At 37.5% G+C, this 20,100-nt stretch overlaps 1 protein-coding gene and 1 non-coding gene across 2 annotated transcripts in view; one reads left to right on the forward strand and one right to left on the reverse strand.

The window, feature by feature from the left end:
- Positions 1-20,100, reverse strand: part of TEX11 (testis expressed 11) — a 118,589-nt gene that overhangs the window by 91,581 nt on the left and 6,908 nt on the right. The window contains exons 2-5 of the mRNA XM_090264013.1: positions 10,754-10,826; positions 9,411-9,532; positions 6,531-6,615; positions 2,133-2,212 (exon numbers count right to left, since the gene is read on the reverse strand). Coding sequence (XP_090120139.1) covers positions 2,133-2,212; positions 6,531-6,615; positions 9,411-9,532; positions 10,754-10,826 — 360 coding nt within the window. The remainder of the gene's footprint in view (positions 1-2,132; positions 2,213-6,530; positions 6,616-9,410; positions 9,533-10,753; positions 10,827-20,100) is intronic.
- LOC149990492 (U6 spliceosomal RNA) lies at positions 17,845-17,948 on the forward strand. Its single transcript, XR_016508739.1, has one exon. It is a non-coding gene; the product is annotated as a U6 spliceosomal RNA (small nuclear RNA).

Consider the following 20,100-nt stretch of genomic DNA (forward strand, 5'->3'; position numbering starts at 1 on the left):
ATTAAAACAGTGGGATACTACTTGGCCATAAAAAAGAAGGAAATCGTACCCTTAGTGACAGCATGGATGGACCTGGAGAGTATTATGCTGAGAGAAATAAGCCAGTCAGAAATACAAATATCATATGATCTCACTTATACGCAGAATCAAATGAACAAAATAAACTGAAGAAAATGGAAACAGAGGCATGGACACATGGAACAGACTGACAGCTGTCAGAGGAGAGGGGGACTGGATGAAAGAAGGTGAAGGGATTAGACAAAGAGTATATATGCATGACTCATACATACTGAGAACTCTGTGGTAACAGCCAGAAGGAAGGGGGTACAGGGGTTGGTTGGAGGCGAGTAAAGGGGGGGAAATAGGGTCATCTGTATTAGTGTCAACAATAAAAATAAAGGGAAAAGAATAAAAACCCAAGCACAAAAGATAAAAAGAAGAAATTAAGTAAAATCCTATAATCCTAAATATCAATTGGAAATATCAGTATGAACTCATTATATATATATTTTAAAAGATATATTTCCTAGCTTTTTCCACTTCAAGAAGTCTAGAAACAATGACCAATGCAATAACAATGAACACTTGTAATGCCCCTATGTGGTTTCTTATTCTCCACTAAAAGGAAGCAGGGCTCCTTGGAGGAATGGCTCATTCCAGGTCTAAGGCAGAAACTATGCAAGATGAACCTGGGTATCTTGTCATATTAGAAATCAAATAAAACTATTAAGACTACTGGGATTATGTCAAAAGGATTCACCATCACTTAAAGAGGCTCCTTCCAGCCAAAGATAGGAAGTTGTTCTTCAATAATAATAAATCCAATGGACTGAAATTCATTAAATATATTAAAATCCATGAGTTCACAATCATACTTTTTTAAAACCTATTTGGTTATCATTTAAGGATGTTAGAGAGCCAACTCATTAGTCTGAAAAAATGCTAAATAAAGGGAAAGAATCAAGACCGTCTTTTCTGTAAAAGTATACCTCAGAGTAACCAAATAGTTGATGAGAAGTTTCTGTTTCAGTTAATAAACAAAAGAGAAATACAGAATTTAGAATATGCAAACCCTTACAGAAACCACAGATCTGGGAACAAAAATTATCAAAGGGCACTAACACGAGAAAAAAGGGAGAAGCAGACATTAGTGCCTTCTGGTGGAAGTATACCATACGGTCTATGAATTATTCTTGACAAAACTGAACCTCAGTCAGATGAAGCTTCTAAATCGACAAGTACAGAGGAAACAGGGTATGGAGGGCTATATAATGACACTGAGGATGCAGTCATCAGAATCCAGGAGTTAGGGAACTCTATAGATAACCTGGTTTCTTCTATCAATAAATTTATTCAACAGTTTTTAAGGGAGGAAGATGTAGATAAAAAAAGAGAGATATTAATAAAGTACACGGTGTGGACTTTCTTTAATCCTGACTCTAAGAAACAAAGTGGAAGTGAGGAGGAGAGGGAGAGGGCAGGCAGGGCAGGGGGTACTGAATATTTATAATTTTAGAAAATCTCTGTTAAATTTTGAACTAACCCAATGATGGGTATTGGGTTAGTTCAAATAAAAAAAAAATACCTTGTCTTTTGGAGACGTATACGGAAATATTTATGGGTAAAATGAGGTATTTTGGATCTGTTTCAAAATAAGCCATGGGGGTTTGCTATTGGAGGAGATATAGAAAAAACAAAAGTGGTAATATGTTCATGATTACTCTAGTTGAATGATGAGTAAATGGGGTAATCAATCAATTTTGTGTGTACATTTGAAATTTTCAATAAAATATTATTTTAAAACACTGGACAAATACTTTCCACTGAAAATATATACTTGCCTCTAAGGAGAATAGAAGGAGAGAGGAATGGATCCAAAAATGATTACTTTTTATTACTTTCATTACTTTTCACAAGTCCTGAATTATAAGTTCAATATTCAGTCCACTGAGTCACTAATGACAAGTATAGCATTGCTGAGACCTTTTAATAGATGTAATTATCATAAAAGGAACATGGGTACACTAAAGGCTATAACCCCCTTCCAGGTTTACATTAACTTCAACCATCTTCATAGGAGTAATAACTATCTCACTGCACCTGCACTTTGTCCTCACTTAATTAGGACTCACCAAAACCCGTCTGTGAACAAATTCTTCTGAAGCATTTCGGTTTTCGCACATGCTCATCAACTTGCAAGCAACATGGCGTACTGCAAAAACAATTAAGACACCCATAAACACAAAGCACTCATTCTCCTTTTATATAAACCTACAAAGAGAATGGAGATGTGAAGTGAAACAAGTATTGTTAAAAATAAAGAGTTTTAAAGGTTTCTTAAAAATCTGTTATCAAAAGTAAATGACCTGACATGTATCAAATGAGTCATTTGCTTAATGCCGCAGCCGGACAGATACTGAATTTTCAAAGTTTAATTTCTGCAGATCTTAACCCTCAAGAACTCACTGAAGATACCTGGTTCCACATGATGCTTTTGTATGTACTGGCAACAAAACAATTCTAAGTGGAACTGGAATCTAAAGCTATTCAACAGCTGACAAAATTTCTGAACATCAGGATAATTGTGGCTTATTCTCCTAAAACTGAAACTTTCTAAATATATTCTTTGCTGTAAATGATATAAAAGTTCTTAAAATATAAATTAGAAAACACAGGTATCTTCACAATACAGTTCATTTCCCCTGAAAATAGGTAAGTTTGAATAACTGTAACCTCCTTATTTGTGTAGTTTCTATCATCATAAAACATATCCCATTTTTTAAAGGACTTCACATATAACTGAACTAGCTGCCTTGATGTCAGGTCTCAGCAGCCACTCTACCTATGCTAAAACCATTTTTAATTAATATTCACCTGAAAAGAGATTTCCCAGTTGAAATTGCAGGGTAATTGAAGTAGATTATCGATCATGAAATGTAAAAAAACAAAGTTAATTTATTTCTGAAAAAAACTTTCAGTATAATAATCATATATTTACAGTCTTGCATTTCCAGTTTTTAAAATGTTTCCTTTATTTTTTCCAAAGTTTACTAATTCTTCAGTATTCTTAAGGACCTTGATCTCTCGATTATTTCCCTTCTCCAAAGATACCTTCAGTACCTGCCTCTCAATTTACTCCTTTCTCTCTAACTTCAAACACATCCATCTCCCTTCCTTGAAAAAAATAAAATCAACCCCACAGCGCTTCAATCCCAGTTCTCCTCTTCCTTTCATCGCCAAGCTTCTTGACTTGAATTGAATGGTCTATCTGCTACCTCTATTTCTTGCTACTCACTCATCTCCTTAAGCCCCTACAACGTTTTTGCATCGTACCACTTTGTTAAAACTGCACTACGAAAGATCACCTTCCCTGACTTCACAAAAAAAAAATTCACAGTGACCACAACTTTTTTGAAAAATACAGCTTCCTTGATCTCACAGCTTCGAGCAGTGTCTCTCTGTGGGCACTGTCTTAGCCTAAGAACTTTGCTCCCATCCCCACCTTCTTCATCCAGTTGTTTACAGTTGTCACCAACAAGCCTTCAGGACAAAGGCAGCTAAGGCTGAGACAGAATGCTCCTTCAGTATAAAGGCGTGTTCTTTGTTGCTGTCGCTCTGTTCCTGTCTCCTCACCAGCCTGTTCTTGGCCCCTCTATATTATTAGCACCTTGCACAGGGGACTGCTGATTGACTCCTTACAGCTGCCTTATTCTGCTCCATCAGTGCCCACAGCTTGATATTTCAATTGACTTTAGACAACACATAGTGTTGTATTGTTCTGGCGTTTGTGAATTCTTTGTTTTTCTTGTTCATTTACTCACTCCTTCCCAGATCCTCAAGCATAATCTATGCCCAGTATGTTTGTTCTGGAGTCTTACCTTGTCCCTTTCACCTACTGCCTGCCATAACATGGTATGACAACCCTATCAGAACTATGTATTCAATAAATGGGTAGTGTGTTTTCTCTAGCATGTTTTGACTTTCTTCTTGTCTCCTACCATGTTTCCCCGAAAATAAGTGTCTTATATTAATTTTTGCCCCTAAAAACGTGCTAGGTCTTATTTTCAGGGGATCTCTTATTTTTCCATGAACAAGAATTCACATTTATTGTTGAACAAAAAAATCAACATTTATTAATATACTGTAGTCATGTCATCACAAACATCAGCATAACCAGCCAAACTCTGAATTCCATCAAAAATCTGGGGGAGGTGTAGCAATGACTGCCGCTAGGTCTTAGTTTCAGGGGAGGCCTTATATTTCTAAGCTTGAAAAAAATTGCACTAGGTCTTATTTTCGGGGGGTGTCTTATTTTCAGGGAAACAGGGTATCCTTCTTCTTCTTCCTACCAGACTTGGAAGACTCAAGGTTAAAAATCTCACTGCTCTGTTCTCTCAACATCCTTGGTTCTCTCAACACCATCGGTTCTTAAAATTTGGTATGCATGAGAATTTTTTTCAAATCACAGATATACCCAGGTTTCATCCTAAACCACCAATGGTGGGGCCCAGGCATCTGTAGTGTAAATAAGCTCCACGGGTAATCTTTATTTATACCAATATTTAAGAATTGTTGCTCTTCCCTGGCTGGGTAGATCAGTTGGTTAGAGCATCATCCCAATACACCAAGGTTACAGGTTCAACCCCTGGTCAGGGCACATACAAGAACCAACCAATGAACGCACTAATAAGTAGAACAAATGGATGTCTCGCTGTCTCTCACTCTCTCTCTCTCTCTTTAAAAATCAATTTTAAAAAAGAACTGTTGCTCTTTATTTTCTCCCTCAGAGAATTCAATTACACTGGTGGCTTCGATAATCACCTCCATGTGAATAACTAGCAAACCTACAGGCAACCTGACCTTCCTCATATCTCCAACCTTACTGCTACCTCAAATGCAACAGGTCTAAAACTAAAATTTACAAGTCATCCCTCCATTCTGCCTTTCCTATTTCTTTTCACTGTTTCATAAGTCTCCCCAATTATAAAAATGGTAACATATAAATCTTGATGACTTTTTCATCACATAACATAATCCAGGCACACTGAGTTTGTTTTTAAGGAGACAAAATATCTTCCAACATAATATTTTTGAAATAAAACTTTAGATTAGAGGCTTCCTGCACTACATCCTATTTTCCACTGTATCTTAAAAGTGTGTGTATATATATATAGCACCCAAATATCTGATTAAGAACTGCACTATGCACAGAATCAGTACACTGGGAAAGGTCCTAGGCCTGCAGCTCCCACTTCATCTACCAAATCTCTACTATGCTACAAGCAGTAAAAACAGCCACAGCAATGTTCCTTAATATGGAAAATGGTGAAAGTTTAGAATTAATGCCTTTTAGCATCACACAGTTCACCTGTGTAAAAGTTTCTCCAAGGATAAATTTCTAACTTCCCTTGCCGTAACTACAGGATCTAAGGCTCCTAGGAGCAATGATACGAACATCTATCTGAGTTAAAGAAGTAAAATTGTTCCCTAAAAGCATCCTACTAGAGTGGACTAATGAGTAAGTAAAATATTGACTTCATTAACCACTAATTACCCTATACCTACACTGAAGTTGTATACAGTTTGATTTATATTCATAAAGATAAATAATTAGTAATAAACTCTGTCACATACCGATAAGATTCGTCTTTACAAAGTAAACCAGTCCAGAGATTTGCCTTTTGGGTTGTTGTCTTAATGTACCCTTTATAATTGGACAATATAATTTCCAAAACTGCATTAACTGTCACTATCCTTGTTGGAAATCAGCAACAGTGAGCACATTAGACCCTGACCATTTAGCTTAAGCACTAGAACTTTGCCAGTGAACCACTTTTAATGAATCCAAGCAGATGGGTTTGGTTTTGTTGTTGTTCTTGCTGTTTGCTCTCACAGGTAGAAAAAAAATTTTTCTAATGTTTCTCAGTAACATAGTCCAATGTTCACCAACCAGCCTCATGAGGAAACTAATCATTACAGATTTTGGAATCTAAATCCCTCACATAGCAACACTTTCCTTTCTATTTTCTATTTATTTATTTATTATTGTTTTTTTATTACAGTTGTCCCATTTTTCCCCCATTGCTCCCCCCCACCCCTTCTCCCACAGTTATGTCCCACACTGTTGTCTATGTCTATGAGTCATTTACACATGTTAACGGAGAGAAGAAACTACTATTTGATGGTACTTCAGGATCCAGATCATATCTTCTCCAAGGAAAATAATCTGTGTCTTTTAATGTTTCCTCAAGTTCTCATTTTCCCACCCTTTAATCATCTTTGTTGTTCACCATCAAACTATTTCTTGCAGTGATGCTTTTAAACTTTTATTACTATGAAGCTAATTTCTGAAAAATCATAAAACCGAGGAAAGCTCTTTGCTTGAGAAACCTGTCTATGGGTTGTTTTGCTTAGTCTTCTTTTAACAAATTTCCATCTAAGAACCAGTCAAATTTTATTTAAACTGCAGGAACACAACATCATGTATTATAAAAATACTCCTCACAATGAGTCACAAAATATATACGTACATTTAGCTCTCTGCTCTCCAGTTACATCCACGCCAACTTTCCTGGAAATTACCCAGTTCCACAGGTGTACTGCTGTTTCTTCAATCTAAACAAGAGAAACATTTTCTTAAGCCAGTCAAAATACTGTCCACCGTCAATGATATTTTTTCTTGCATGTTTTATGCTTATGTAACCATCATTTATAAGCCCTTTATAACCTAGTCATATTCTACCTTTCCTCCTAAAAATGTACTACCCACTGGTACAGTAATTGTCTCACTGTCCCATGAATACAACTTGTTCATTCTTATTTGTTCACTTTTATTCACTTTTAGTACGTACCAAAGTGCTAAGTAAAGATATAATCAGGACTTCCAGTCAAGATGGTAGCGTAGGTGAACACAGTACACACCTCCTTCCAAAACCACATCAAAATTACAACTAAACTATAGAGCAGCCATCATTAAGAAGTCCATAAAATTGAGCAGTTAGTTCCCTACAAGGGAGTCCCCATAAGACTATCAGCTGATTTATCAAAAGAAACTTTGCTGGCTAGAAGGGACTGGCAAGAAATGTTCAAACGTCATGAAAAGCAAGGACCTACAACCAAATTACTCCACACAGCAAAGCTACCATTTAGAATCAAAGGACAGATAAAGAGCTTCCCCGACAAGAAAAAGCTAAAGGAATTCATCACCACCAAACCAATATTACATGAAATGTTAAAGGGACTTATTTAAGATAAAGATCAGAAGCATAAACAATAAAATGGCAATAAATACATATCTTTCAACAACTGAATCTAAAAAACAAACTAAGCAAGCAAGAAGAACAGAGACAGAATCATGGATATAGAGAGCATTTTGATGGTTGCCAAATGGGAGGGTTTGGGGGAATGGGTGAAGAGGTGAGGGTATTAAGTACAAATAGGTAGTTACAGAATAGCAACGGGTATGTAAAGTACAGTATAGGAAATGGAGAAGCCAGAGAACTTACACGCATGACCCATGGACATGAACAATGGTGGGGGGATTGCTTGAGGGAATAGGGGGTGCTGGGTGGAAGGGGCAAAGAGGGAAAAATTGGGACAACTGTAATAGCATAATCAAAAATATATAATTAGAATGAAAAAAGTAATAAAGTACATGCCCTGACTGGTGTTGCTCAGTGGGTTGGGTATTGAGCTGCAAACCGATAGGTTGCCAGTTCAATTCCCTGTTCCCGCAAATGCCTGGGTTGCAGGCCAGGTCCCCAGTTGGGAATGTGAGAGAGGCAACCAATCAATGTTTCTCTCGTGAAATGATGCTTCTCTCCCTCTCTTTCTCCCGCCCTTCCCCTCTCTAAAAAAACAAAGTATTTTTTAAAAAGCAATGAAGTACAGATACATGCTATAACATTAACCTTGAAAACATGATAAGTGAAAGAATTTAATCACAGAAGACCACATATTGGATCACTCCATTTATAGAAAGTGTCCAGAACAGACAAACCCACAGACATACAAAGTAGATTAAAAGTTGTCTAGGGCTGGGAAAGGGAGAAATTGGGGAGTGTCTCTGAACAGATGCAAGATTTCTTCAGGGAATCATGAAAATGTTCTAAAATTAATTGTGGTAATGGGTACATAACTGTGAAATACTAAAAATCACTAAATTATACACTTAAAATGGGCCAATTATATGGTTTGTGATTATATCTAAATAAAACTATTATATCAAAAAGACAGAGGTATTTATAATAAAGTTTACTCTCACCTTTCCATAGGTACAGTGATCAAAATGGAAGGATTAGCCCAATGTAAACATTTCCAAGTGTTTCAGAACCTCAAGTTTATTTTCAAATTAAATGACAGACCCTCATTTAAACACCAGAAAAAATATCCCCAACAGAAGCACCTCTGAAGGCTTATATTCAACTGAGTTCTCTACTACCAGTTAGTTTCTTACTTTACTGCAAAGATAAGGAAAAGAGAACTATTATTTAGTGACCAAGTTGTATGTAGTGAGGACCTTAAATATGTTATTTTGTTTGCTATTCACAACACTGGGAGGTGGGTTTTATTATTCACCTTTAACAGATAAGAAACCTGAAGCCTGGAGAGGTGATGTTACACAGCCAAATCCTCAAGGAGACAGAACAAGCTTTGACCACAGAATGTGATGAAAAGCTTACAGGGCCTACGTAAAATTCTCCAATTAGTCACCCAGCCCACTGCATCACAGGCCACAGTCGGAGATTTAAAAATAAGGAGGCAGGCATTTTTGCAGAGAGAAAGCCATGTGGCTTTGAAAAGAGGGGGGAGACACCATGCAGTTTGCAAGGAAGTAGAAGGGGAAAATCCATGCAGTTTGCAAGGAGGTACAAAGAGAGAGAGAGCAGCATGCAGTTTTAGAAGGAAAGAGATCCATGCGGTTTGAAAGGGCAGAGAGAACCATGCGCGATCCAGTGCAACACAGCACATGTTTTCCTGGACTGTTATACTGAGGTTGATGACATCGCACCCCAGATCCTGAAAGAGACAGCTGACAGATAAGGGATAAGGAACTTCTGGGCATGTTTTTGGCTTCTAGCCTTTTAGGGAGCAAGGGAAGTGCTGGGTCCCATGGGAGAACAGGGCTCTGAGCTGAAGTGCTCACTGCCCTCCCCAGCTTGGAATACTGTAAATAAAGACCTGTTTTCCTCAACACTAGTTGTTGGGTTTTACACCAGGGTGCCACGTGAAAGAACCCCCTTTTTCTCTGTAACAGTTACACATTAAATATTAAACTTGAGCACACATTTTCCATTGGCTTCTAAAACTATTTTCCATAGATTTCTTTGTATTTAGCAATAATAATTTTTACTTACACATTAATTTAAACATCATCAAAACTTACCAAACAAAATTATTTTTATACTAACCTGAACACTCTGTATTCCAACCATTGATCCTCTATTCAGATTGTCCACACCGCTGAAGAGTTTATCAATTACCTCAGGTATGTCAATTAAGTCATCTTTTCTGATCATGTTATAAATAATTTCTGAAATAACAATGAAAGGTAAACCATCACCATTGGCTAAAAGTAGCAAATCATTCTGAAATCTGTCCCAAGATATTAGGTCAAATGAATAGAACATGAAGAAACTGTGAATGATCTTAGAGTAAAACCAAACTAGAGGAAAAGTTTCTATTAGCTACAAGTGGAGTACAATTTTCAAATAAAATTTATATTCCCTGGGAGTCATTTGTTTATAACAATCATTGCTTTTATTCTCAGGAAGTAAAATGCACTAACTTCACAAATAGTAACCTTATTATAGGTCATCTTAAAACTATAAAATAGAAATAAATGTCTGCAAAACTAGAAAATGTAGAAATTCTGAAGGGAGACTTAAGATACGTGCCCTGTAAAACTGAAATACTTATTAATATTTTCAAGCATTACATGGACATAACATAACTAATTTATCCTGTCTCAGAAGTCTTGACCTTACTCTGTGAGAAAAAAAATGACATGCCCAATTAGTGACAACATTAGCCAGTTACTGAATCTGTACAAATGATGTCACCATTTTCTAAACAGTCTGAGCTCCACACTCTATAGTGCTAAATCTTACTAGGATATGGAATTCCTTAAATCCAAGCATGATATAGAATTATAATTGATGCCTTTCATATTATCAAAATGGAGGGTTTTCCAAACTCATGTAACAGAAGTCTTCATAACCTAAATATCTGTAATTTTTGAAACGTGTATGTGCATCAACTAGCAAAATATTAATATTCATAAAAATACTGTAAGAGCAACTTATGAAAGATATTTTAAGCTGCTGTTTAACCTGGTGAAAAATTTTCAGCTGAACATCAAAAAATAGATTCACATAAAGATTTCACAAAACAAATTATGTTCATATATACTCAAAAAATTTTTACAGCTCACAGAATCTTTATTACTCACTGCAGGAGCAGCGGTATCAGGGAAAACAGATCATAAATAATTTGTACACCTAAAGTGATAACATATATACAAAAAGAAAAATCTCTAGCTTCCTTACTCCCATAAATTTATGAAAATATATACTATATCTTGATTCTTCTAATATTAGGTAAGTAGTAGGCTGAAAGGCATATATATTACAGCCCTCGCTCAAAATATAGGGTGAGGCAAAAGGTAGGTTTACAGTTGTTCATACAGAAAATAATAATTAATAAATAATATAGGAATAAACTGTGTTGCATATACTCACAACTGTAAACTTACCTTTACCACACCCTGCATTGATAACAGAATTAAGAAAGTTTAGACTGGGGAAAAATGTTTGTAAACCATCTATCTGGTAAGGGGATAATATCCAAAACATATAAAGAACTAATATAACTTAACAGCAAAAAAAGAATTCAATTTAAAAAACAAGCGGAGGATCTTACTAGACATTTTTCAGCGGGTACCTGAAAGGATGCTCAACATTACTAATCATCAGAGAAATGCAAATCAAAACAACAATGAGGTATCACCTCACACTTGTTAGAATCACTATTACCAAAAAGACAAGAAATAACACAAATGTTGGAAAGAATGTGGAGTAAAGAGAACCCTTGTGCACTGTTGATGAGTACAGCCACTATGGAAAACAGTAGGGAGGTTCCTCAAAAAATTAAAATAGAACTACCATGAGATCCAGCAATTCCACTTCTGGGAATTTATACAAAGATAACAAAAACACTAACTTGACAAGATATATGCACCCCTATGTTCACTGCAGTATTATTTCCAATAGCCAAGATATGGAAACAACCTAAGTGTCCATGGATGGATGCATGGATAAAGACATGGTAAGCAACAGAAACCATCAACGAAACAAAAGGCAAAAAACTGAATGGGTCAATATAGTTGCAAACAACACCTCCTAAAAGGGGCTAATATCAAAAATATATAAAGAACTCATACAACTCAACAACAACAAAAACAATCTAATTTAAAAATTAGCAGAGGAAATGAACAGACACTTCTCCCAATGAGACATACAAATAGACAACAGATACATGAAAAGATGGTTAACTTTACTAGCTATAAGGGAAATACAAATCAAAACCACCTCACACCTGTTGGAATGGCTATTACAAACAACAACAAAAAAAGAAGTGTTGGGGAGGTTGTGGAGAAAAAGGAACCCTCATTCACTGCTGGTAGGAATGTAAACTGGTACAGCCACTGTGGAAAACAGTATGGGGGTTCCTCAAAAATTAAGAATAGTTACCATATGACCCAGCACCTCCTCTCTGGGTATCTAAGTAAAAATTTTGAAAACATTAATTCATAAAGATATATGTACCTCTATGTTCACTGCAGCATTATTCATAGTAGCCAAGACGTGGAATCAACTGAAGTGTCCTTTGATAGATGATTGGATAAAGAAGATGTGGTACATACATACAATGGAATACTACTTAGTCATAAGAAAATAAGAAATAGTTTCATTTGCAACAACATTGGTGAATCTTGAGAGTATCATGCTAACAAAAATAAGTCAAACGGAAAAGGACAAGAACCATATGATTTCACTAATATGTAGGATATAAAACTGAAAGCAACAAATAAACAAACAAAACAAAGGAACTCATAGATACAGACAAAAGTATGGTGTTTACTAAAGGAAGGGGAATGGGGGGAGGATAAAGAGTGTAAAGGGGGCCAAATATATGGTGACAGGAGGCTATACTGTGAGTGGTGAGTCCACAATGCAATATACATGTTATATTACAAAACTGTACACTTGAAACTTTTATCATGTACTAACCAATGTCACCACAATAAATTTAATTTAAAAAGAGATGTGGTGAATATATACAATAGAATATTACTGTCTTTTTGGTAATAGTCATTCTAACAAGTGTGAGGTGATATCTCACTGTTGTTTGCATTTTTTGATGATTAGTAATGTTGAGCATTCTTTCAGGTACCTGCTGGCCTTCTGTATTTCTTTAAATGATGAAACCTTGCCCTTTGTGACAATATGATGGACCTTGAGGGTTTACGCTAAGTGAAGTGAGTCAGAGAAAGACAAATACTGTATGATCTCACTTACATGTGGAATCTTAAAACAAGCAAACACAAAGCTCATAGATATAGAGAAAAGATTTGACTGTAGCCAGGGGCCAGGGTTAGGTGGTAGACAAAATGGGTGAAGGGAGTCAAAGGCACAAACTTCCAGGTATAAAATAAATAATTCATAGGATGTAATGTACAAAATGGCAATTATAGTTAATACTGTACTGCGTATTTGAAAGTTGTTAACAGAGAAAATCTTAAAAGTTCTCATCACAAGAAAAAGAAACCTTTTTAACTATGTATGGTATGGATGTTAACTAGCCTTAGTGTACTTATCATTTCACAATATACAGAAATATCAAATCATTATGTTGTGCACCTAAAGCTGATCTAATGTTGTATGTCAATTATACCTCAACTTTAAAAAATTAGGAAAGCTTTGAAATGTTGTTAAAACCCAAATATTGTTTTAAAAGATGTCTTAAAATTTTTAAAAGAAAAAAACATAATTATATATATATATATATATATATATATATATATATATAAAATTTGAGTTGCTTTAAAAAATTCCAAAAATATTTTAGTAGAATACCAGTTATAACTTCTGGTCACATAGTATATGAGACTGTGAAAACATTAACTTTGATTTGTGCATGTTCTCTTAGTGTTTGATATAATCAATTCTTTGTCAAAATAATTTTAATCCTTTCAAAACATATTTTCAATGTCATTCATTTGAGCAATTTGACACCAGGTGAGGCAATGACAGCACTGTAGATCTTGAGGGTAAAATGCAGTCAGCAAAGCTGAGTAACTAGCAGAGATCACATAGCTAAATGGTTGAGTTACACTATGAAGGAGACTTGCTTCTGGCAGAAGCTCAGAAAGGAACTTCTATAAATACAGCCTATTCCTGAGATTTGAAGATAACATGGTATACTAAGGGTATATCAAGCAACATTGTACATTTTGAAAGAAAATGATCAAATTATCTTTCTGGCTACTGATATGAACTATGATTTACAAAATGATTTCAGTCAATATAATTTAAATGAGATTCATCCTAGTTAAAACGGGGGGGGGGCATGTCACACCATTGAGACAGCTGTGTTAATCAGCACCAATTAATTCTGATTAGGCAGACAGCATTGTAGGTACACTATTAATAGAAAATAAACATTTTTCTTGTCCTTGAGGAAGTGAGTTTCTGCTACAACATGGCAAAAAAAAAAAATCTGTCAACAGTCCTGCCAATTGACCTCCATCAGCTCAACGAGTCATTCAAAAGCCAAAGCGGCTCAAAGATCTACCAGGGTCAATTCAAGATTTGACTCCCAGTCACAATAATTATCTGCAACTTTTTCAGTGAGAAAAGAACCAAAAATGACAATAAAATTAACATTTGCATAGCAAGTTATACTCTCAAAGCTTTTCATATGCATCCTCATTTAATCATCAATCGCTCGCCAAGGGAGGTTATTTTTATTTTACAAGATGTAAAAACTGAGATTTAACAAAGTGTAGTGCCTTCTCAAAGGGGACATAAAAAAAGTAGCAACTAGGACTTGAATTCGGCTTTATCTTGAAATCTGCGCTATGCTATTGGGAAGAGTCTGGTACAAGTGACATGCCAGGGCTCTGAGACAACGAAAAAGCAGCAAGGAGAGGAGAAATGAGCCCATGCTATTCAGAGCGCTATGCTATAATTCTGGTTGTGAGCTAAGAGAAACTATTCCAGCAGAGGCTGACGTGAATGAGGACAGCCAAAATGTCCAAAACAGTGGCAAAAGGGCATGGCAAATGCATGGCAAACACATTTAGTCACAGACTAAAATCACATTGTAAATCACACTTTCTATCGATGGTCAGAGAGATAATTTTTCTTATATGCTGTTTCAGAAGGTTCTGAAACAGGGTACAGATAATCCCCACAGCCCATGTTTTTGGGGAAGGGGGAAGGAAATAATACAGCTTTTAAGGTACTTTGCATATCTAAGGCAAGTTGGTCACTAGCTAATGGCTGTGCTACCCCCCAGGGCAAAAGGTGTACCTGACTTTCAGGATTTAAAAAGAAGGGGGAGCAACGTTAAGAGGGAGAAGCATGATAAGAGGGCTGCCATGATGTGAGAGAAATCATGAAGGAGGGGTGCCATGATATAGGAGGTTAATGCAGCAGCCTTGTGGGAGGGAGCAAGCAGCTATGCAGTTTGCAGTCAGGACCCAGCCATGCAGCCTGGGCCAGTAAGAAAGCAGGCTCGCTGCTGCTTGGATCGTGCCCACTCCAGCTGACTCCAAAGCCACCAAGGACTCTGCCTTGCAGACACGGACTGTATCTGGACCCTTGGAACTTGTGACATTATGGAAATGATCCCCTCTTAGGACTCGTGCCTTTCCTGAACTTCACCATGACCCAGTGCAACATGGCACGTGCTTTCCTGGATTATTTACACGGAGGCTGAGGACAACGTACCCCAGATCCTGGAGGACAGAGCTGACAGGTAAGGGATGGGGAACTAGTGGGCATGGTTTTGGTTTATAGCCTTTTGGGGAACCAGGGAAGTGCTACGTCTCCTGAGAGAGCAGGGCTTTGAGCAGGAGTGCTCCCAGCAACTCCCCGCCCCCCCCCCCACCAAGGTGGGACTATTACAAATAAAGACCTGTTTTTCTCAACACTGATTGCTTGGTCTTACACCAAGTCACCACGTGAAGGAGCCCCGCTTTGCTCTATAGCAAGTTTCAACTGACTGGCTGGGTACAATACAAGAAAATTCAAGCAGCAAGTGCTCATGCAGAAGTCAGATGAAACTGCATGCACTGGAGTTCCAAGAGGACTATTCACAGCAGTGCATTACAGTTCTCAGCAGCATCTTGGGCCTGGAGGGCAACTTGGAAAGGATTCATGGCAGTTTAACTGCATGAAAATTACGAAAAACAGCGTTCTCTCTTTCCAGCTGGCACCAAGCCATGGGCATCTCTTGGGACAACTGGCACAAGCGCCGCAAGACCAGGGGCAAGAGGAAGCCTACCACAAGAAGTGAAAATATGAGCTGGGGCGCACTGCTGCCAACACCAAGACTGGCCCCCGCCGCATACACACAGTTTGTGTGTGGGGAGGCAAAAAGAAGTACCGAGCCTTGAGGCTGGACATGGGCAACTTCTCCTGGGGCTTAGAGTGTTGTACACACAAAACAAGGATTATTCATGTTGTCTACAATGCATCCAACGACGAAAGTAAAGAACTGCATCGTGCTCACTGACAACACACCATACAGACAGTGGTTCGACTCCCACTATGCACTACCCCTGGGCCGCAAGAAGGGGGCCAAGCTGACTCCTGAAGAGGAAAAAGATTTTAAACAAAAAATGATCAAGGAAAATTCAGAAGAAATACGATGACAGGAAAAAGAATGCCAAAATCAGCACTCTTCTAGAGGAGCAGTTCCAGCAGGGCAAGCTTCTTGCATGCATCGCTTCAAGACCAGGCCAGTGTGGCCAAGCAGATGGCTAAGTGCTAGAGTGCAAGGAGCTGGAGTTCTATCTAAGGAAAATTAAGGCCAGGAAAGGCAAATAAATCCTCTCCCCTCCTTTCTTGAAAGCTCGTGTTTAAAAACAAAAAACAAAACAAAAAGCTCATGTAATAAAGTTATTTGTTTTCTGGTAAAAAAAAAAAAAATTAATGAAAAGCAGAAATGATACTGCTCCAAAGCTCAACAGGTGCCTAGAATATGCCCCTAGCATATAATCTCAAATCTGATGGCCAGTATGACTTCATTCCAAACCAACCTCTTCCCTACTCCACAATACTGCTTGCTGTTCTTTCTTGCTCTGGATAGAACTGGCTCAGGCACTCAAGCAAGCTTATGCCTGAGCTCATGAGGAGATAAATGTTAGGTAGGATAGATAGCAAAAACCAAGGCAAGGAGGAGGAGGGATTCATGGCCCACCCACTGACTCAGCAGTCCTTGAAATTCTATGTATCTTTTCCATTATCTGGGGAAAAAGCCTTTGAAATTGTGCTTTCATCCCAAGGCCGGAAGAGGCCGGAAAGGGCCCACAGAGCCTAAAGGAAGAAGCCCATTAACACCTATTCACTCCCAGTCCTGAAGCTAGCACCACCTTTACCTCTTAATTAATACGTAACTTCTTCATCCTCCCCAATCCCACCAACTATGTAAGTCCTCAGAACAAAGAACGACTGTCTTGCCCTTGCCTTTCTCCCCCACCTCTGCAAGGCCCATTCTCTTCCATGAGAAGGTATCACCAATAAACCCTGCTTGTTTGCATGATAAAAGATTCATTGAACTGCAATTCCTTACTGCCTTGCTGAGAAGGACCAAATTTCTGGATTTTGCCCATAACAAATCTATGGAAAGTTTTGGAAAGAAATTGGCTGAAGGAGATAAAAAGGGAAGAACTGACAATATCATGCTAACCAAAAGGGATTTTTATAGCTTGATTCTGCTGAGGAAACAAATCCAGTCACATTTCAATAACTCTGATATTCCTCATCTGAGGACCTCATTATGTCATTTAAAAGCATGGGAAAAACACAATTCAGTGAGGCTTCCAAATAAATAAAGTCCTTTGAGATTCAATGAAAGTTTATTATCTTTTTTTTTTTTTAATCCTCACTCGAGGACATTTCTTCCTGGTTTTGTCTTCTTTTTTAGAGAGAAAAGAGGAGAAGGGAGAGTGAGAAACACGGATGTGAGAGAGGCATCAACTGGTTGCCTCCCCTACTCCCTAAGTGCAAGGACTGGTGATCTGATGCCCAGTCCCAGGAAGCGCACACACCAGGACAGGAGACTAAACACTCAATTCAGGTACATACCCTGACCAGGAATTGAACATGCAACCTTTCAGTTACGGGACGACACTCCAACCAACTAAGTCACACCTGCCAGGGCTGAAAGTCTATTATCTTGAGTGAGTTTTCCTACTAAAGTTTTTGTCTAGATTTGCAGTCTAACATGGCAGTCACATGTGGCTATTTAGCACCTGGAGTATGGTTACTCCAAATTGAGATCTGCTATCATTGTAAAATACCAGATTTCAAAGATTTAGTATGAAAAAAAGAATGTAAAATATCTCAGTAATTTTTAAAAACCATAATAGTTTATATTATAACTTAAAATACCAGTAATTTTGTATACTGATTATATGTTGAAATAGCATTTCCAACATGTGGAGCTAAAAATATAGTATTAAAATTATGATTGTTATTATTAAAAGCAATTGCATCTGTTTCTCTTTACTTTTTAAATGTGGCTACTAGAAATTATTTTTAAATTACATTTCTGGTGCTCACTTCAGCAGCACATATACTAAAATTGGAATGATACAGAAATTAGCATGGTCCCTGTGCAAGGATCACACACAAGTTCATAAAGCATTCCATATATATTTTTTAAAAGAGTGCTTTAGCCCTGGCTGGTGTGATTCAATAGACTAAGCAACAGCCTGCACACTGAAAGGTCACCAGTTTGATTCCCGGTCAGTGCACATGCCTCGGTTGTGGGCCAGCTCCCCAGTTGCAGACATGCGAGAGGCAACTGATTGGTGAATATCTCTCACATCAATGTTTCTCTTCCTCTCTCCCTCCCTTCCCATCTCTTTAAAAAAAAAAAAAGACATTATTTTAAAAATAGAACGCTTTAAAGAATTACATTTGTGGTTCACATTACATTTCTACTGGACAGGACTGGTCTAGAGCAGGGGGTCCCCAACCGACCAACATTGGTCCGTGGCCTGTTAGGAACCAAGCTGCACAGCAGGAGGTGAGTGGCAGGCGAGTGAGCAAAGCTTCGTCTGTATTTACAGCTGCTCCCCAACGCTTGCATTACTGCCTGAGCCCTGCCTTGTGTCAGATCAGCAGTGGCATTAGATTCTCATAGGAGCACGAACCCTACTGTGAACTGTACGTGCAAGGGATCTAGATTTCATGCTCCTTATGAGAATATAACTCCTGAGGACCTGTGGTGGAGCTTAAATGTGATGCTAGCGCTGAGGAGTGGCTGCAAATACAGATGATCATTAGCAGGGAGGTTTGACTGCACACAGACCATAATAAAGCAATTGATTGCAGACTCGTATCAAAACCCTATCAGTGAGTGCCAAATGACAATTAAGCTGCATCAGGTGGCAGGCTATAAAGCCATCCCCCACCCCACCCCATCCCACCCCGGGGTCCATGGAAAAATTGTCTTCCATGAAACCAGTCCCTGGTGCCAAAAAGGTTGGGGACAGCTTGTCTAGAGTATGTATTGTGAATGAATACTGAAGACTTGATTAAATCAATTAGTTAATATCTAACTCTCTAACAGTCATATATTTACAAGAAAAAAGAAAGTATAAACTTGGATATTTTAATAGACCATAAGAGTATTTACATAATAGCAAATACAAAGATATTAGAAATCTAAAAAAAAAAAAAAAAAGACTTGTCTCCAAATTAAATTATCTTGGTATGAATTTTTAACCTTTAAAAAGTATTGATTTTGGAGAGAGTAATAAAGAGAAAGAAATATTAATCTGTCTCCCACTTATTTATGTATTCATTAATTGATTCTTGTATGTGTCCTGAACTGGAATCACACCTGCAACCTTGGCATATTGGAGACACTAAATAAGTGAGCTACCCAGACAGGGCAGTATAAATTTTCTTTTAACACCACTCAACTGTTTGCTATTCCCATGTTAAGCTACCTTCTGTCATGGATGGTCCCTGGTGCTTGCCAAGATGAGAAACTTTTTTCTGAATCAGGAGACACCTTTAGGAAACCTCCAGCACAGATGTTATTGTTTCTTAAGTTAAGACTTTGGGCCTTTCAAAACCTGTACTCCAGAGAAGGAAATACACTAAACAGTCTGTTGAAACCTGGTTACAAAGGCACTTTACATCTCAGCAAATCCACCGCTAGGTATTTCCAAGAGAAGTGAAAACTAAGTCATTAAAAAAAAAAACATAGATGTGAATATTCATAGCAACTTTATTCATGATAGCCAAAACTGTCCATCAACTGATAAATGGATAAACTGTGATATATTAATTCAGTGGAATGCTACTAATAAAAATGAATTAACTACTCTCATGCAATAATATGAATGAATCCCAAAATAATTATGCTTAGTGAAAGACACCATAGAGGGGGAAAAAAAAAAGAGTATATACTGTATTGTTTCATTTATAAACTCATCTGCAGTGATAGAAATCAGAACAGTGAATGCCTGGGGTGGAACGTGAAGGATAGGTTGACCACAAAGGGGTATGACGAAATTTTCTGAGATGAGAGAATTCTATTTATTGACCAGAATGGTGGTTATACAGGTTACATTTTTCTCCCCCCTCAAAAACAGGTATCAACCTGTTCATTCAAAATACGTGTATTTTATTCTATGTGTAAATTATAACTCAATAAAGTTGATTTCTAAGAAAGCAAAAGAAAAGAAAAAGGAAGGAGGAGTAGGAGGGGAAAGAAAAAGTACTATAGAGCTGAAATCCCTAGAAGTTGTAGGTCAGGAGCAGGATAGCAGTGTGATATCAAACTTTGTTCAAC

Source organism: Furipterus horrens, unplaced genomic scaffold (assembly GCF_987537825.1).
Source record: "Furipterus horrens unplaced genomic scaffold, mFurHor1.1.pri manual_scaffold_17, whole genome shotgun sequence".
NCBI classification, from domain to species: Eukaryota; Metazoa; Chordata; class Mammalia; order Chiroptera; family Furipteridae; genus Furipterus; species Furipterus horrens.